At 21.4% G+C, this 14,735-nt stretch overlaps 5 protein-coding genes across 5 annotated transcripts in view, besides 45 other annotated features; 1 reads left to right on the top strand and 4 right to left on the bottom strand.

The window, feature by feature from the left end:
* The window catches only part of EDI_226150 (phenylalanyl-tRNA synthetase beta chain, putative), a gene marked incomplete at both ends in the record, with an annotated part of 1,206 nt that extends 629 nt beyond the window's left edge, over positions 1 to 577 (top strand). The window contains one exon of the mRNA XM_001737260.1: positions 18 to 577. Within this exon, the coding sequence (XP_001737312.1) occupies positions 18 to 577 (560 nt within the window). The remainder of the gene's footprint in view (positions 1 to 17) is intronic.
* Positions 578 to 842: 265 nt separating this feature from the next.
* Positions 843 to 863: a microsatellite.
* A 990-nt stretch (positions 864 to 1,853) lies between these two features.
* Positions 1,854 to 1,882: a sequence feature (AT_rich).
* A 40-nt stretch (positions 1,883 to 1,922) lies between these two features.
* Positions 1,923 to 2,057: a sequence feature (AT_rich).
* EDI_226140 (uncharacterized protein) lies at positions 2,053 to 2,694 on the bottom strand (the record flags this gene model as incomplete). The annotated part of the gene is made up of 1 exon (XM_001737259.1): positions 2,053 to 2,694. One exon carries the CDS (start codon positions 2,692 to 2,694, stop codon positions 2,053 to 2,055), a length of 642 nt encoding a protein of 213 aa, XP_001737311.1.
* A 120-nt stretch (positions 2,695 to 2,814) lies between these two features.
* EDI_226130 (uncharacterized protein) lies at positions 2,815 to 3,605 on the bottom strand (the record flags this gene model as incomplete). Its single annotated transcript, XM_001737258.1, has 2 exons — positions 2,815 to 3,493; positions 3,538 to 3,605. 2 exons carry the CDS (start codon positions 3,603 to 3,605, stop codon positions 2,815 to 2,817), a joined length of 747 nt encoding a protein of 248 aa, XP_001737310.1.
* Positions 3,606 to 4,152: 547 nt separating this feature from the next.
* Positions 4,153 to 4,181: a sequence feature (AT_rich).
* A 201-nt stretch (positions 4,182 to 4,382) lies between these two features.
* Positions 4,383 to 6,559: a repeat region.
* Positions 6,560 to 6,564: 5 nt separating this feature from the next.
* Positions 6,565 to 6,624: a sequence feature (AT_rich).
* Positions 6,619 to 8,511, bottom strand: EDI_226120 (DNA mismatch repair protein MsH2, putative; the record flags this gene model as incomplete). The annotated part of the gene is made up of 1 exon (XM_001737257.1): positions 6,619 to 8,511. One exon carries the CDS (start codon positions 8,509 to 8,511, stop codon positions 6,619 to 6,621), a length of 1,893 nt encoding a protein of 630 aa, XP_001737309.1.
* Positions 7,669 to 7,703: a sequence feature (AT_rich).
* Positions 7,848 to 7,904: a sequence feature (AT_rich).
* Positions 8,511 to 8,556: a microsatellite.
* Positions 8,557 to 8,693: 137 nt separating this feature from the next.
* Positions 8,694 to 8,796: a microsatellite.
* An 8-nt stretch (positions 8,797 to 8,804) lies between these two features.
* Positions 8,805 to 8,897: a microsatellite.
* A 13-nt stretch (positions 8,898 to 8,910) lies between these two features.
* Positions 8,911 to 9,092: a microsatellite.
* A 5-nt stretch (positions 9,093 to 9,097) lies between these two features.
* Positions 9,098 to 9,228: a microsatellite.
* Positions 9,229 to 9,246: 18 nt separating this feature from the next.
* Positions 9,247 to 9,288: a sequence feature (AT_rich).
* Positions 9,289 to 9,758: a repeat region.
* A 43-nt stretch (positions 9,759 to 9,801) lies between these two features.
* Positions 9,802 to 9,979: a microsatellite.
* Positions 9,980 to 10,246: a repeat region.
* Positions 10,247 to 10,306: 60 nt separating this feature from the next.
* Positions 10,307 to 10,485: a microsatellite.
* Positions 10,486 to 10,632: 147 nt separating this feature from the next.
* Positions 10,633 to 10,815: a microsatellite.
* Positions 10,689 to 10,871: a microsatellite.
* Positions 10,872 to 10,877: 6 nt separating this feature from the next.
* Positions 10,878 to 11,040: a microsatellite.
* Positions 10,926 to 11,109: a microsatellite.
* Positions 11,110 to 11,165: a sequence feature (AT_rich).
* Positions 11,166 to 11,184: 19 nt separating this feature from the next.
* Positions 11,185 to 11,375: a microsatellite.
* Positions 11,376 to 11,383: 8 nt separating this feature from the next.
* Positions 11,384 to 11,439: a sequence feature (AT_rich).
* A 2-nt stretch (positions 11,440 to 11,441) lies between these two features.
* Positions 11,442 to 11,596: a microsatellite.
* Positions 11,597 to 11,716: 120 nt separating this feature from the next.
* Positions 11,717 to 11,804: a sequence feature (AT_rich).
* A 38-nt stretch (positions 11,805 to 11,842) lies between these two features.
* Positions 11,843 to 11,934: a microsatellite.
* Position 11,935: 1 nt separating this feature from the next.
* Positions 11,936 to 12,050: a microsatellite.
* Positions 12,051 to 12,065: 15 nt separating this feature from the next.
* Positions 12,066 to 12,268: a repeat region.
* Positions 12,269 to 12,415: 147 nt separating this feature from the next.
* Positions 12,416 to 12,482: a sequence feature (AT_rich).
* A 37-nt stretch (positions 12,483 to 12,519) lies between these two features.
* On the bottom strand, positions 12,520 to 13,191 carry EDI_226110 (uncharacterized protein; the record flags this gene model as incomplete). Its single annotated transcript, XM_001737256.1, has 1 exon — positions 12,520 to 13,191. The coding sequence occupies one exon, from the start codon at positions 13,189 to 13,191 to the stop codon at positions 12,520 to 12,522; it is 672 nt and encodes a 223-aa protein (XP_001737308.1).
* Positions 12,954 to 12,976: a sequence feature (AT_rich).
* Positions 13,162 to 13,315: a microsatellite.
* Positions 13,277 to 13,458: a microsatellite.
* Positions 13,348 to 13,493: a microsatellite.
* Positions 13,364 to 13,554: a microsatellite.
* A 140-nt stretch (positions 13,555 to 13,694) lies between these two features.
* Positions 13,695 to 13,723: a sequence feature (AT_rich).
* A 60-nt stretch (positions 13,724 to 13,783) lies between these two features.
* Positions 13,784 to 13,895: a sequence feature (AT_rich).
* A 13-nt stretch (positions 13,896 to 13,908) lies between these two features.
* Positions 13,909 to 13,985: a microsatellite.
* Positions 13,986 to 14,042: a sequence feature (AT_rich).
* Positions 14,043 to 14,047: 5 nt separating this feature from the next.
* Positions 14,048 to 14,122: a microsatellite.
* Positions 14,123 to 14,124: 2 nt separating this feature from the next.
* Positions 14,125 to 14,295: a microsatellite.
* A 114-nt stretch (positions 14,296 to 14,409) lies between these two features.
* Positions 14,410 to 14,590: a microsatellite.
* Positions 14,506 to 14,680: a microsatellite.
* Positions 14,578 to 14,725: a microsatellite.
* Positions 14,726 to 14,735: the final 10 nt, after the last annotated feature.

Here is a 14,735-nt window from a genome sequence, read left to right as displayed (position 1 = left end):
TGAAATTGCATATGCAGGATATACTGAAGTTATTACTTTTGTATTAATGTCAATAGCTGATGCAGCTACAAATTTAAGAAGACCAGAAGAAGGATTAATTAAATTAAAAGATTCAAAAACACTTGAATTCCAAACAGCAAGAAAAAGTTTATTATCAGGAATGATGAAATGTTTATATTATAATAAAGCATATCCAATGCCAATTAGAATGTTTGAAGTTGGTGATACTGTCTCATTAAAAGAAGGTAGTTTAACAGGAGCAGTTAATAGACAACAAGTATGTGCTTTAGTCTGTTCTCCAACTGGATTAATGGAAGAAATTCATGGGTTATTAGATAAAATTATGTTCTGTTATGGTATTGGATATAAAAACCCAAGAAAAGAAGGTGGACCACATTATGACATTGTCCCTGGTAATGACCCTGCTTACATGGAAGGAAGAAGAGCTGATATCATGATTAATGGAGTTAAATATGGTATGTTTGGTGTATTACATCCTGAAGTACTTAAAAACTTTGAAGTTGATAACCCTGTTGTTGCATTGGAACTTTATCTTGATTTCCCTAATGGACTTTAATTTAAAAATAAACTTCCTTAAATTGTATTTGTTTCTTTTTAATCTTTTATTCGTAAAATTCTTCTTTATTATTTCAATTGGAATATATATACATCTTTTATGTTTTACTTATGTTTTTTTCTCTAATTTACAAACTCACTTCCTTTGTTTTTAGCCTCTTAACACCACAAACTTTTAAGATTTTTCAAATCATTTATTGACTGAAATTTAAGAGAAGCTGTTGTCATACTTTTAATTATTTAATGTGCTGTTAATGTATCTCATTTGTGTGTGTGTGTGTGTGTGTTATAGATAGTACAAAGATTTGATAAATTACAGCAGTTGAAATGTTTCAATTGGTCATGTATTTTCATTTTGTATAAAAACTCCAGTGGTGGAAATAAATTGTAATTCAATCACAAAAGTTCATTCAAAAATTTTACACTTTCTATCCTCTTCATTATTGATATCAATTATATTAACTATACTAATAAACACTATTTTCTAAATAATTTTTGACTGTTTATATTGAGATAACAAATTTAAAAATAATGTCTCAATTGTTGAGGTCTTAGTTCTAATGTTTCTTTCATTATTTCTTTTTTAATTTGTAGCATTTGATGAGTGTTTGTATTTCTTTTTTAATCAGACATTTAGTAGAACAACTAATAATTACAACAATTTTCTTTTTAGTGTTTTGACCTATCTTCTATCAAAAATTTAATGAGTTATTCATTCTCCTTAGTGCATTGGTTTATTGTTATTCGCTGTATTAAATTCTTCATCGATTATTTTGCAAGCTCTTTATCATACTTTTTCTTTAATTCACTTCCAATGCCTTGAGTAATATGACATTAATTATTTCTTCTGGAGTTATCCGAAATAAGTAATATATTTTACTTTTTGAATGAACTTATCATTCATCTTTCTTTTCTTCATATCTTGAAATTCATTAAATGTATTGGTTCAACAACTTCTTTTTAATGAGTTTTTAAAGTCTTTGAAAAAGTAACTAATATGTCCAATCCTTACCAATACATTTTCGTCGTCAAGTAAATTAGAAGTGATTATTACCTGATTAGGTGAACAAGCACTAAAATATCTTCACTTGGTATAGGTTATAGATTAATTTTGAATAGTTTAGTTGTAGTTCAACGTTTCTGACTATTTTATGTTTTGAATATTTTTCATCACTTTAACTTAAACCAATAATTCCATTAAACAGTATTTTAAATTATTTCATTGCTCGTCTTTTATAATTTGATGTAGATAAGTAATCATTAAATTGTTCTAATTCTTTTAATATTTTTCTTATTAATTTTATTTCGTGATTGTAAACTTAAATTATCAAGTATTATAATCAAAGAATTAATAAATAAATTTCATTATCTTTATTATTTTATATTACTTAAAATATAATAGAAAGAAAATTGATTTATTGTAGATATCAATATTTAATGAAATAAAATAGATTTAATAAATAGAAATGAATTTAATTAAACAGATGATTTAAATGTTAGTCTTGTTAATTTATCACAACCATAGAAACACATCCAATCTAACATTCTATTGTGTTGTGGAAGTGAAATTGATGTAAGAGAAATACAATATAAAAAACATTTATCACCGATTAGTGTTACGCTTTGTGGAATATTAATTGATTTTAATGAAGTACAACCACAAAAACATTTATATCCAATTGATTTTACATTTGATGGAATTGTTACTGTTTCTAAATCAATACAATGACTATAACATTCATTTTCTAAAATATTTACATTCTTAGGAACATTATTTCCATATTTTTTTCTATCTTCTTTTGTATAACAAATATTTTTACATTCATTTCCTTTATTTATTTCTTCAATTGCATCACTATATGTTTTTTTATACCATATAACTTTCTTATTGATTTTTCCTCCTTCTATTTTTTCTTCATTTTCTTTTCTTAAATGAAGTGTTTCAATATTAGGAAAGTATCTTCTTGTTTTTATGGTAATTGGAATTGGATTAAAATGAAATTTTTCCATGTTCCCTTCATACTTTTTGCATGTCATTTCAAAGTTAATAAAGTCATTAATATTTTCAAAATATGTTGATACAATCATCCCTGTATATTTGTCAAGTGTTCTTTTCATGTCATTTCTGTTTGTATCTATCTCTTTAATATCAACAACGGCCTTTGTTATGTTTTAACTTTCTTTCTATTGTTATCTTCTTGTGTTATATTTTCTATTTCGTTTTGGTGTTGGTTTTTCTTAAAGTTTTTCAAGAAATCTTTTGATTACTTTAATTAATTCTTCATTTTCAAGAATGTCATTATGTCTACATCCGTTGATTATATCATATCCATATCTCATCTCTTCTGGAATTGAATTGTAGATTTCTACTGACTCATCAACTCCTATCAATTCATCCTCTCTCCCATGAATTACTTCAACTGGAATATTAATGTGTTTCAATTTTGTTATATTTTCAAACATATCATTTATTACCATTCCTGCATATTTACTTACTACTCCACAAATGCTTGTGAATGTTGAGATAATAATCATTCCCCCTATCTTTTGTTCCTTTATTTCTTCTTCTTTCTTTTCTTCTTTACTTTCAAAACTTTCATTCATTTCAATCTCTTGTACCTCTTCCCATTTCCCACATTCCTGACTTGCAAATGAAATACTCACTCCTCCTCCAAGAGAGTGTCCCATTAACACTATTCGTTCCCATGATACTCCGTTGTTGTGCAGATAATTACACACATCCCTAAGATCTTCTACACTATTTATTTCACTGCTTTCTCCCTCATTTCTACCATATCCTGTGTAATCATATCCAACAACATTACATTTTAGTTGATGTGCTAGATTTTCTATGAATGGTAAACACATACCTAAATCTTGTGAATTTCCATGACTGTAGACTATTGTCCAGCACCTCCTATCTATTAGTCTTCTTCTCATGCTAACTTAACATCAACAAACGTGTATTCGTCATTCTCTTTCACTATTGCAACTGGAATATGTCCATCACGATTTCTCTTTCTAATCATCATAAAGTTATGGTTGAAGTAGGACGGTGGGGGTGGGGTGAATGTCAACATCTTCACAATTGACTGACCCATCTCAATTCACAATAACACATTCAAGATTTCAGTACTTTTTATTAGAGTGTTATATATAACATAATAATGAAATTCATTAAATGATTATATGATATTTTCAAGGTCATTCTGTTATCTTCTTGTATTATTCATTTTGTTTATTGCAATAGGTTATTTAACACTATAATGTCAATACTCATGTTTTGTACTTATCATTTTATTTTATCATTTATTATTATTGTTTGAAGTTTTATGTGTTCTATTTTTTATTATTCATTTTTTCTTTAGAGAAGAAATTAGAACTTAACATCACAAAACGGTTATAAAAATTACAATAATTATAACGAGTTATATTGAATAATTATCTAAAACGGAGGAATACAAATAATAAAAGAAGAATAGAATAGTCACTTAACAATGATGCATGTTGTATATGAATATAGAAAATGGAAAATAGTAAACCCTCTTTGAAATGTTTAAGAAAAACAAGAAATAGAATAAAATAAATATTAAATGTAATAATAAGAGAATGACACTATCTGGTAATATCAAATGAACAATGTATTCATTTTGAAAAAAAAAATAATATTACCTTCAGAAAAGAAATTAATACATGCGTATAGACAGTAAAAAATCCTTAAAAGATAAAAAGAAATATTCTAAAAATGAAAAATGAGAAGATAGAATGAAGAAGTAAAGTATGTAAGAAAATTGAAGGAGAAATACAAAGGAGTTAATTAAGTATTAATAGAACTTGTGTCTGATGTTCCTGACTCAGGGAGACTATCTCATCCCTTCTTCTTCGTCATGTAGTTCAACAACATATGTTTGATTGTGGTAGAAACAGTGTTCTATGACATCCATCATGTTTTTAATTACAAGGTTTTTAATTTCTTTAGTTGTAAATTTCGATTTTTAATTGTTTAATTAATTTAATACTTTCCTCATTTACTAACCCATTAATCCAAATTACTACTGGAATTATTTTGACATCTTTTAGTTTATCTATTTTCATTACCATATTTTTCAATTCCTTGTACATGTTTCTTTTCTTCCAATACCCTCCATTAATATTGTGATCTGCCACAATAGTCATATCAATTATTAGACCAGTTTTATTCTTTTTATTTATTACATATATATCTGATATTTTATGATATAGTCCATCACTTTTTGGCATTATTTGTTTGTTCCATATCATAGTGATGTCATTGTATTGGAACACTGTTTCATATGTTGATTTCTTGTATTGTTTATTTCATGTGTATTTTCTTATTATCTAATATGATAATGCCAATATGGTCATGTTTCTCCATTTGTGATTTCTTATGACAAATACAAGATAGTAGAATGTGTTCTACTGTGGCTATCTTGTCTTTACAAAGTGGGCAGTACTTTAATCTTTCATTTTTTAATATTTTATCTTTCCTGTACCCACTAAATATTACTCCATCTTGTATTTTAGTTAATTGGAGAAATGAATTTTTCTTAATATTGATGGACTTCCATGCATTTATTGTAGTATTTTATCTACAAATTTTGACTCGAATCATCTTCTAAAATGTCAACTTGTTTGATGGGACTTCCATTTTTTGATGTATTGGTCGGTCATTATTTTATTTATTTTTAATACTACTTCTTTTTCTTTTTTATTTTCATTTCATTTATTATTTCTTCTATTTTCGTTTCTGTGATTTTATGACTTAGTGATTTTTTAATTCTATTCCATATTCATTTCTTGGAATACCATCTATCTATTATGTTATTTCTTATTTCACCTCTTGTACAATAGTACATTACTGTTCTAATTAGTTCATTACCATATTCGTCCTTTAGGCTTATTAATCCTTCACCCATTTCATTTATATTGACATATAGATGGCTTTGGAGTTACAACTATTGTATTTTGCCTTTCTTAAATATTTTCTTATCTCAAAATCCATTCTATCTATGTTACATTCCAATTTACTACTGATGCTGAATATCTGAAGATGGGTATTACTTCAATATTAATTCTTGTAATATATCTTCTATTAATACTTTCATCACTATTTATTTCTTCCATTTTCATCATCATCTTTTATTTGATGATTTTACAATTGAATATATCATTAATTTCATCGGACTGCTATACACCTAAATATTTATACAAGTCCTCTCCTTCAATTAATGGGATGTTTTGCATTCAATCTGGTATTTTATTAATGTTCTTTAATACCATTCCTGATTTATTTTCATTTCCATCCCTATTCCACTTATTATTTGTTTAATTTCATTGTGGATTGTTCCCATTTCTTCACTACTTTGTGTCATTATTCTCAAATCATCCATATACAATGTATGGTTTGCTTTTGGGAACTTCTCTTCTATGAAATGAGAAATTATATTCATTTTGATGATGAAGAGTAGAAATGATAATGAATCACATTGTAAAATTCATCAATTTAATACATCCTAGATATTCATTATATTTATATCATATGAATATTTTCCATCTGTTCATCATACTTTCTACAATGTCTATGATGATACCCTCTACATTAAAATATTTAAGTGCTTCTATTACCCATTCATGATTTACTGAGTCATATGCTTTCTTAATGTCATAATATGACTCTACATATTTTGGGTATTTCTCTTCTTTTTGCTGCTTTGACATATAACTATTAATTAATCCTTCTTTATCAGCAAGAGATTGCAGTTTACATCCCAACTGATTTTTACTAATTTTTAATGATTCATTAATCTTATTAATTCTATTATGAATATTATCTTTTAATATGGAGGTAAATACTTTCATTATTACATTTGTACAACTGATAGGACGATAATTAGTGACATCATTCCTATCACCTCATTTGTTGATTAGTATAGTTCTTCCACTTACCATGTCTAGAGGGATGAAAGGATATATAATATAAAAAGAAATAAAAAAATAATACACTAAATAAATTATTTAATTTTATTTCAGTGAAATTTGTTCAAGTTGTTTTAAAAAAGGATTTGAAAGAAGTAATTGATAATATTTATTTTGAAGAGAAATTAATTGATCAGAAGAAGTAGATTTATATTCGTGAATAAAATTATTGATAATAGACTTTCCTTTAACAATATCATCAGGAGTGATTTGTGGAATTTCATCATTTAAAAGAGGGATTTTATTAGTAAAGATTTCAATTTTCTTTTTAGAATCAGGTTGATCTAAATCAAGTTCTTTTGCTTTTCTTTTTGCTGATTCAACAACTTCATGAGGGAAATCAGCCCATTCAGCAACATAAATTGCTAAACTTTGATCAGTACTTCCATTCTTAATTTTATATTTTAATACAAGTTGTTTATCAATAATATCAGCTTCAACATGTTTATTTATAACACCATTTACTCTTTTTTCTAATCCTGTAATTTCATGAAAATGGGTTGCAAAAACACAATAACATCCAATATCAATAGCTAAATATTCTGAAATTCCCCAAGCAATTCCAAATCCATCATATGTTGATGTTCCTCTACCTAATTCATCAATAAGAACTAATGAATTTTTTGTTGATTTTTTAATAATTTCTGATGTGTCTTTCATTTCTGACATAAATGTGCTCATTCCTTCAACAATATTATCACCTGCTCCTATTCTACACATTATTTTATCACAAATAGAAATATCTGCTTCTGAACATGGAATAAACATTCCAATTTGTGCCATAATAACACATAATCCAATCATTCTTAAATATGTTGATTTTCCTCCCATATTTGGTCCTGTAATAATTTGAAATCTTGTTTCTTTTCTATTAATATCAATATCATTTTCAATAAATGTATTTATACTATTATTTTCAATTAATGGATGTCTTGCTTTTTTAATTTTAATAATTCCTTTTTCACTTTCATATATTCTTGGTTTAGCATATCCTTGATTATTATCATTAGAAACTGTAGCAAATGATTGAATACAATCAATATATCCAATAATATTTTCTAATTCTTTAAATGTTTCTTTATATCCTTCAATTACTTTATTAATTTCTTCTATAAATTTTTTATTAATTTCTTCTTCTTTTAAATTAAGTTTATCTCTTTTAACATTAAGTGTTTGCATTTCTTTAAATGTAAATTTACATTCTCCTTTAAGTGTTTGAATAATAGTATACTTTTTATTCTTTTTAACTTCTTTTTCATTACTTTTAGATACTCTTAATATTAAATTATTATTATGTTCAATTATTTTAATTTTATCTGTTTTAATATTAAGATCATTTGCTGCTTGTTCTAAACATTTTTCAAAAAGTTCTTCTACTTTTTTATGATTTTCTCTTATTTTTTGAAGTCCTTCATCAAAGTCTTCTCTTATTTTAAATACATGATTTTTTGTTTCTTCAATGTCAATAAGTGTTACTACCATTTCTTCAAATTTTTCCATTTCTTCTGAAATTCTTTCTAATGGTTCTATTATTTCTTTTTCTATTTCTTTGTTATTCATTTCTTTTAATTCTTCTTTGATACTTTTACTAATTCTTACTGCTTCATATAATTTGACAATACTTTCTAAATCACTTTTATTTATCCCTTTTATTAACTTCTCTAAATCTGGCATTATTGCTAATTCTTCATTTTTGATTTTTAATCGAATCTCTGAGTTCTCATAAAACCCTTCTACTAATTCTAGTCGTTTATTTATCTTATCCTTATCTATTAATGGTTGTCTAATCCATTCTTTTATCATCTTTTCTCCTATCTTTGTATGTGTTCTATTTAAATGTTTAAATAGTGTCATTTCTTTTTTATCTCCAAACAAGTGAAGTCCTTCAATAGCTTCTTCTTCAATTATCATTCCATTGTCTATTGTAACTTCCTCCATTCTTTATTATTTTTCTTTTTTTTTTCTTTTTTTTCTCTTTTATTTCAGATTTTTTCATTGTAAGGGATAACAATTTTTATTGATTCATTCTTGATAATATTCATAAGTATTATAATGAAAACAAAACATGACATTACCATTCAAGGGAATATAGAATAATGAAGAGGTAGTAGTAAATGTATAATAAGAAAGGAATAGAAAAAGGGATTAAAAGAGAATAAGAATAAGAATATAAAATGGAGTGAACAGAAAGATAATATAGATAACACAAATAAGAAATAAAAAACATTAACAAAGAAAATAAAAAGAAATAAAAGAAAACAAAATAAGAGATAAAGAAAAATAATAATTAGAAGAAAAGTATATTCAAAATAAAATAAAATGAATATAGAGAAAGTTAAAGAAAGAAATCAAGTAAAGAACAAAAAAAGATAATAAAGAAAAGAAAGAAGTAAACAAAAGGTATAAAAAATAAAGAACAATAAATAAGAAAGATACAAAAAAGAATAAATAAAGAATGAATGATGTTTTACAATAAAATTAATAAATAAGAATTGAAAAAGAAATTAAAAATAAAAAAATAGAAAATAAAAATGAATAATAAAATAAAATATAATAAATATTAATTAATTATAATTATAGATAAATAACAATAATAATAAAAAATAATAAAAAATAATAAATAATAATAATTTTAATATATAATCAAAATAATAAAAAATAAAAAGAAAAGAGAAAATATTTAATGAATAAAATAAAGAATGATAAAATAATAAATAAAATAATAAATAAAATAATAAATAAAATAATAAATAAAATAATAAATAAAATTGTTATAAAAATGTATTTAATTATTTATGATTCTTATTTTATTATTATAATTATTAAATTAAAATTGAAGAGTTAATAAACAAGATTACTCATTGTATAAAGAAGAAGTAAAAATATTTCAAATATTCAACAAACAATTGATGATATTAATAAATATTATCATTAATATTTAAAGTGTATTAAAAAATAAATAATTGAAAGATAATGAAATATATAAACAAGCTATTAAAAAAGAGAAAGAATAATTAATAAATTAATGAAATAGAATAAAAATATCAAAAACAAGAAACAAACAATAAATAAAATAATAAAAAATAAAAAGAATAGAATAATATAATTCATATAATAAATATTAATTAAAACATTAAATAAACTAATAAATAAAATCATTTCAAATAAAAAATGATCAAGAAAGAAGAAATGAAAATATATTATGATGAATATTTTGAGAAGAAGAGGAAAGAAGAAGATAAATTAGAAAGAATGAGATGAATAACAACAATAAAATATTAAATAAAATGAATAGAAGAAAGTGAAGAAAGAAGAAAACAAATAATATTTGAATCAAAAATTAATAAAATAAATATTAACACAACGATATTTGATCAAATAATAAATAAATAATAAATAATAAATAAAATAAATTTAGAAGATATGATAATTCTAAAATTGATAAAATTGAAAATAATATAAATGATTCAAAATTATTTTTATTGAAAATAAAACAAAAGAAGAATACAAAGAATAATGAAAATCAATAAATAAATACAATATGTTACATTTTATTTATTTGATCAATTAGATTATTGATTGTTTTGATTTTTTTTAATTGATTTTCATAAAAAAATGATAAAACAAAAACATAATATAAACAAACATAATTTTCATATAAATGAATAATAAAACAGATTTTAGAACACTTTTTTATTTCATATTTCTAATTTCTGTAATAAAAAATACATCCTTTATTTCATCATTCTTTTCATCTTTTATTATCACTTTTTGAATTATTCTTTTTTAACTTCTTTCATTTTATATTCTCAACTTTCTTCTTTTATTCTTTTCATTTTCTTCTATTCCTAATTTCACTTTTTTTTCTTTCATTTCCTTCTTTTTCATTTCTCTTCATTTTTATTTTATTTTTCATTGATTTTTTATAAATACACAACATAATAATAACTAACACACTAATGAATGAGTATAAGTTATTTTGAATAAATCAATAATATCATCAAATTGAATATTTTAAAAGATGAAGAAAAGAATTAAAGAATAACCACAAGAAATTATAATAATGAAATAAAGTAATAATGAATTGAAATAAATAAATCAATTGATGTTTTAATAAAGAATAAGAGAAATAAAGAAAATAGAAAAAATCAAAAGAGAAGAAGCAGAAAACAATAAATAGATAAAATAAACAAACAACAAACAAAGAAATAGAAGAAACAATAAAAACAAGAATATAAATAATTTTAAGAAAATAGAAGATAAAATGAATGTAATTTAACTAGAAGATAAACATAAAATAGTATAAAGAAAGTATAATAATGAAAAATTAGAAATATAAGAAAGATAATTAGAAAGAAGAGAAAATAAAGAATAATTAAGAAAGATAAAAGAAAATGTAAAATATATAAGAAAATAAAAATGAAGAGAAATAAGAGAGAAGAAAGTAAAATAGAATAATTAAAAGAATAAGAATAAAATGATAAGTTTAGAAAAAGATAAATGAAATAAAAATAAAGAACAGATAACAAAATAAGAAATAATTAAGATATTTTAACAAACAAAATAAAATTACATTATATTTATAATAAATACATTAACAAAGAGAATAATAATAAATAATGATAAATAAATAGATAAAGAACATAAATAGAATAAAGAAAAGAAGAAACAATGATAAATCAAATGAGACAAGAAAATGAAATTAATAAAATAAAAATAAAGAAAAGAAGATATAAAATAAATAAATAATAAACAAGAATAATAAATAAAATAAGAAATAAAAGAGAAAATAAAGAAATAAAATATGATGATAATATGAATAAAAGAATATTTAATTAACAAACATTAATAAATAAATTAAATAATGATAATTATTTATATATTCATCATTTCATTGTTTTGATAATTCATTTTATTATAATTATTTTATTATTCATTATTCATTGTATTAATATTCACTGTATTGATGTATTTATTTATGAATTTATATCATTAAATCTATTATCATTTTTATTATTCATTTTATCTCTTTTGTTTTATTCTTATTTCATATTCTACAATTTATATCTTCTTCATTTAATTCATTGAATTATAAAATAACATTAAACATCAATGTTTAATACTGTGAAGAATAACAATAATCATATTAATTAAACAATAATTTATTTATTTTTAATAAAAGAAATAATGATAAATAATGATATTAGAAGATTAATTTCATTTTATTAATTGTGTTATGTTTCTGATATTGTATCTTCAAATACTATTCAATACAAATAAAAATAAAGTTAAAGAAACAAATAAAACAAAAACAAAGAAGAAGATAATAAAAGAAGAAAGAAATAAAGATAATAAACAAAAGAAAGAAATTAATAAAAGAAGTAAAGTACAAGAATAATAAATAATAAATAATGAAAAATACAAGAAAACAAAGAAATAAAATAATAAATGAATGAAATTGAAATAATTGATTAAATGTAATGTTAAATAAGAAAATAAGAAATGAACAAATAGAAAGTATAATAAAAGTGATAAACATTAATCTAAGTAGTTATTTCTATCAGTGTGTTAGTGAATGTAGAGAAGATTAAATTAATCAAAGAATTAAAAATGAAATGATTAAATAATTCAAAAACATTGAAATAAAGAATAAGATTGATATTATATAACATTATTTCTATCATAACAAACATATTTTGTAAGATATTAGACAATATTGATATATTGATTTCAATACATAATTAACTATTTTATAAATAATCTATCATAAATCATTAATACTATTCTTTTAACTGTTAATTATTAGATTGTGTTAATAACATATTCTAAATGATAATACACCAATATAAAAATGAATAAATAAGAAAAGAATAATAATAATATAAATGATAATCAATTATAATTTATTTCTACTTCAATTTATATTGTATTTCATCTGTTATAGTTTTACCACATTCGAATCCACCATTCAAAACAATTTCTTGGTATTGTTTCATTTTTCTTTAATTCTTCAACACATCCACATCCATAAAAACATCCACATCCAAATGATGTAATTGATGATGGTATATTAATTGATGTTAATGATGGACAATATTTAAAACATTTATATCCTATTGATGTAATTGATGATGGTAAATTAATTGATGTTAATGATGAACAATATTTAAAACATCCATTTCCTAATTTACTAACAGATGTTGGTATATTAATTGTTGTTAATTCATAACATTGTTTAAAACAACCATTTCCAAGTGATTTAACTTCTGATGGTATTGTATTTCCATATTTCTTTCTATCTTCTTTTGTATATTCTATATTTTTACATTCATTCCATGCTTCTTTTTCTTTTAAATATGTTGAATAACTTACTAAATACCATATTATTTTTTTAAATATTTTTCCATCATTAAATATTTTATCATTTTCTTCATAAATATGAAATGTTTCAATATTAGTAAATAATTTTCTTGAATATTCATTTAATGGAATTGGATTAAAATGAAATCGTTCCATATTTCCTTGAAATCTTTTAACACCTATTTCTAAATTAATAAAATCATTAATATCATCAAAATACATTGATACTATCATTATTTCATTATATCCTAATTTCATTATTGATTGATTATTGTTTATTAGTTCTTCTTTTTATTTTAAATTTAAAATTAAATTATTTTTAAGTTATGAATCTTGACTTTTTTTATTATTTTTATTATTTTATTATTATTTATTTTTTATTAAGAAACAAGATTCAAATAAATGATATTAATATTTATTATATATTGTATTATTTAATTGTTTTCATTGTTTTATTTTATTGTTTGTTATTTTATTGATTTTATTTATATTTATTATCATTATCATTTTGTGTATTCTTATCATGATGTATTCTTTTATCATTTTTTCTTTTTATATTTATCATGTGAAGTTGTTTGTTAAATATGATATTAATTCATTTATTATTTTATTATATATTTATAATTTGTGTTTTTTTAGAATTAAATGTATTGATGTATTTAAATAGTGATACATCATTTATTCATTCATATCATCATTTCATTCTTATTATTATTTATCTATTTCTAATTTGTTTTAAACTATCTGTATTTGAATGTGTGATAATAAAATATAAAAATGTTAATAAATACTACAAATATCATAATGAATGAAAATGATATTTGTTAATTAAATCAACTTCATTCATATGAATTAAATATTCATAAAATAACAAATTGTCAAATAAATTAAATCTAAACCAATTAATAAATAAAATAAAATATGTTAATCTGATAATTATAAATTGAATAAATAAAATAAATGAAGAGATTAATGATGAAAATGAAAATAAAGAAAGATAAGAAGATGAAATAATGAATATAAAAATAATAATAAATAAAAAATATAAATAATTTAAATATTATTAGATTTAAAACTATTTCATATTTATTTTCATTATAAATTATTATGATTATTTATATTATTTCATTTTAATTTCATCTTTTTATTATTAATTTATTATAATTTACTATTTTTTATTTATTTTATTAAACTATATTATTATTATTAAATATTATATATTTAAACTATATTTTATTTTTTGATAATTTATAATTAATCAATTAATATCTATGTTGTAGAATATTCAATTATTTAAATGAAGAATATAACATATAAAACTATTCAAATAGAATATATTTTAATATTATTTATATTATCTTAATTGATCATTTTATCATTTATATTCATTCATCATTAATTTCAATTCATATTTCACTTTTATTCTATTTATTTACTTATACAATCTATTTGATGATATAAATGAGATGATATAATTTATTGTTATAATTACCATTCATATTATATTTATTCACTTTTCTAATTATATTATTTTGTTGTTTTTATCATAGATTCTTCTTTTGTGTTTTTTCATTACTTTTATTCTACTCTTCATTTTATTTTCATTTCTATCACTTTATTCATCTTCATTCTTTTCATTTTAAAACTTATTCTTATTTTCTTTCATCTAATTATTGTTTTGTTCATCATATTCTCTTATATATTCTTAATTCTTATTTATTCATTTTTATTGTTATTCATTTTTATTCATTATCTATTTCTTATTGTTATTCATTTCTCTCATTTCTTCATTATAAAGATAT

Source organism: Entamoeba dispar, genomic scaffold (genome assembly GCF_000209125.1).
Source record: "Entamoeba dispar SAW760 scf_1105229460495 genomic scaffold, whole genome shotgun sequence".
Lineage (NCBI taxonomy): Eukaryota > Evosea > Mastigamoebida > Endamoebidae > Entamoeba > Entamoeba dispar.
The sequence above is the reverse complement of the archived record's forward strand: the minus strand, read 5'-3'. Positions and strand labels throughout refer to the sequence as shown.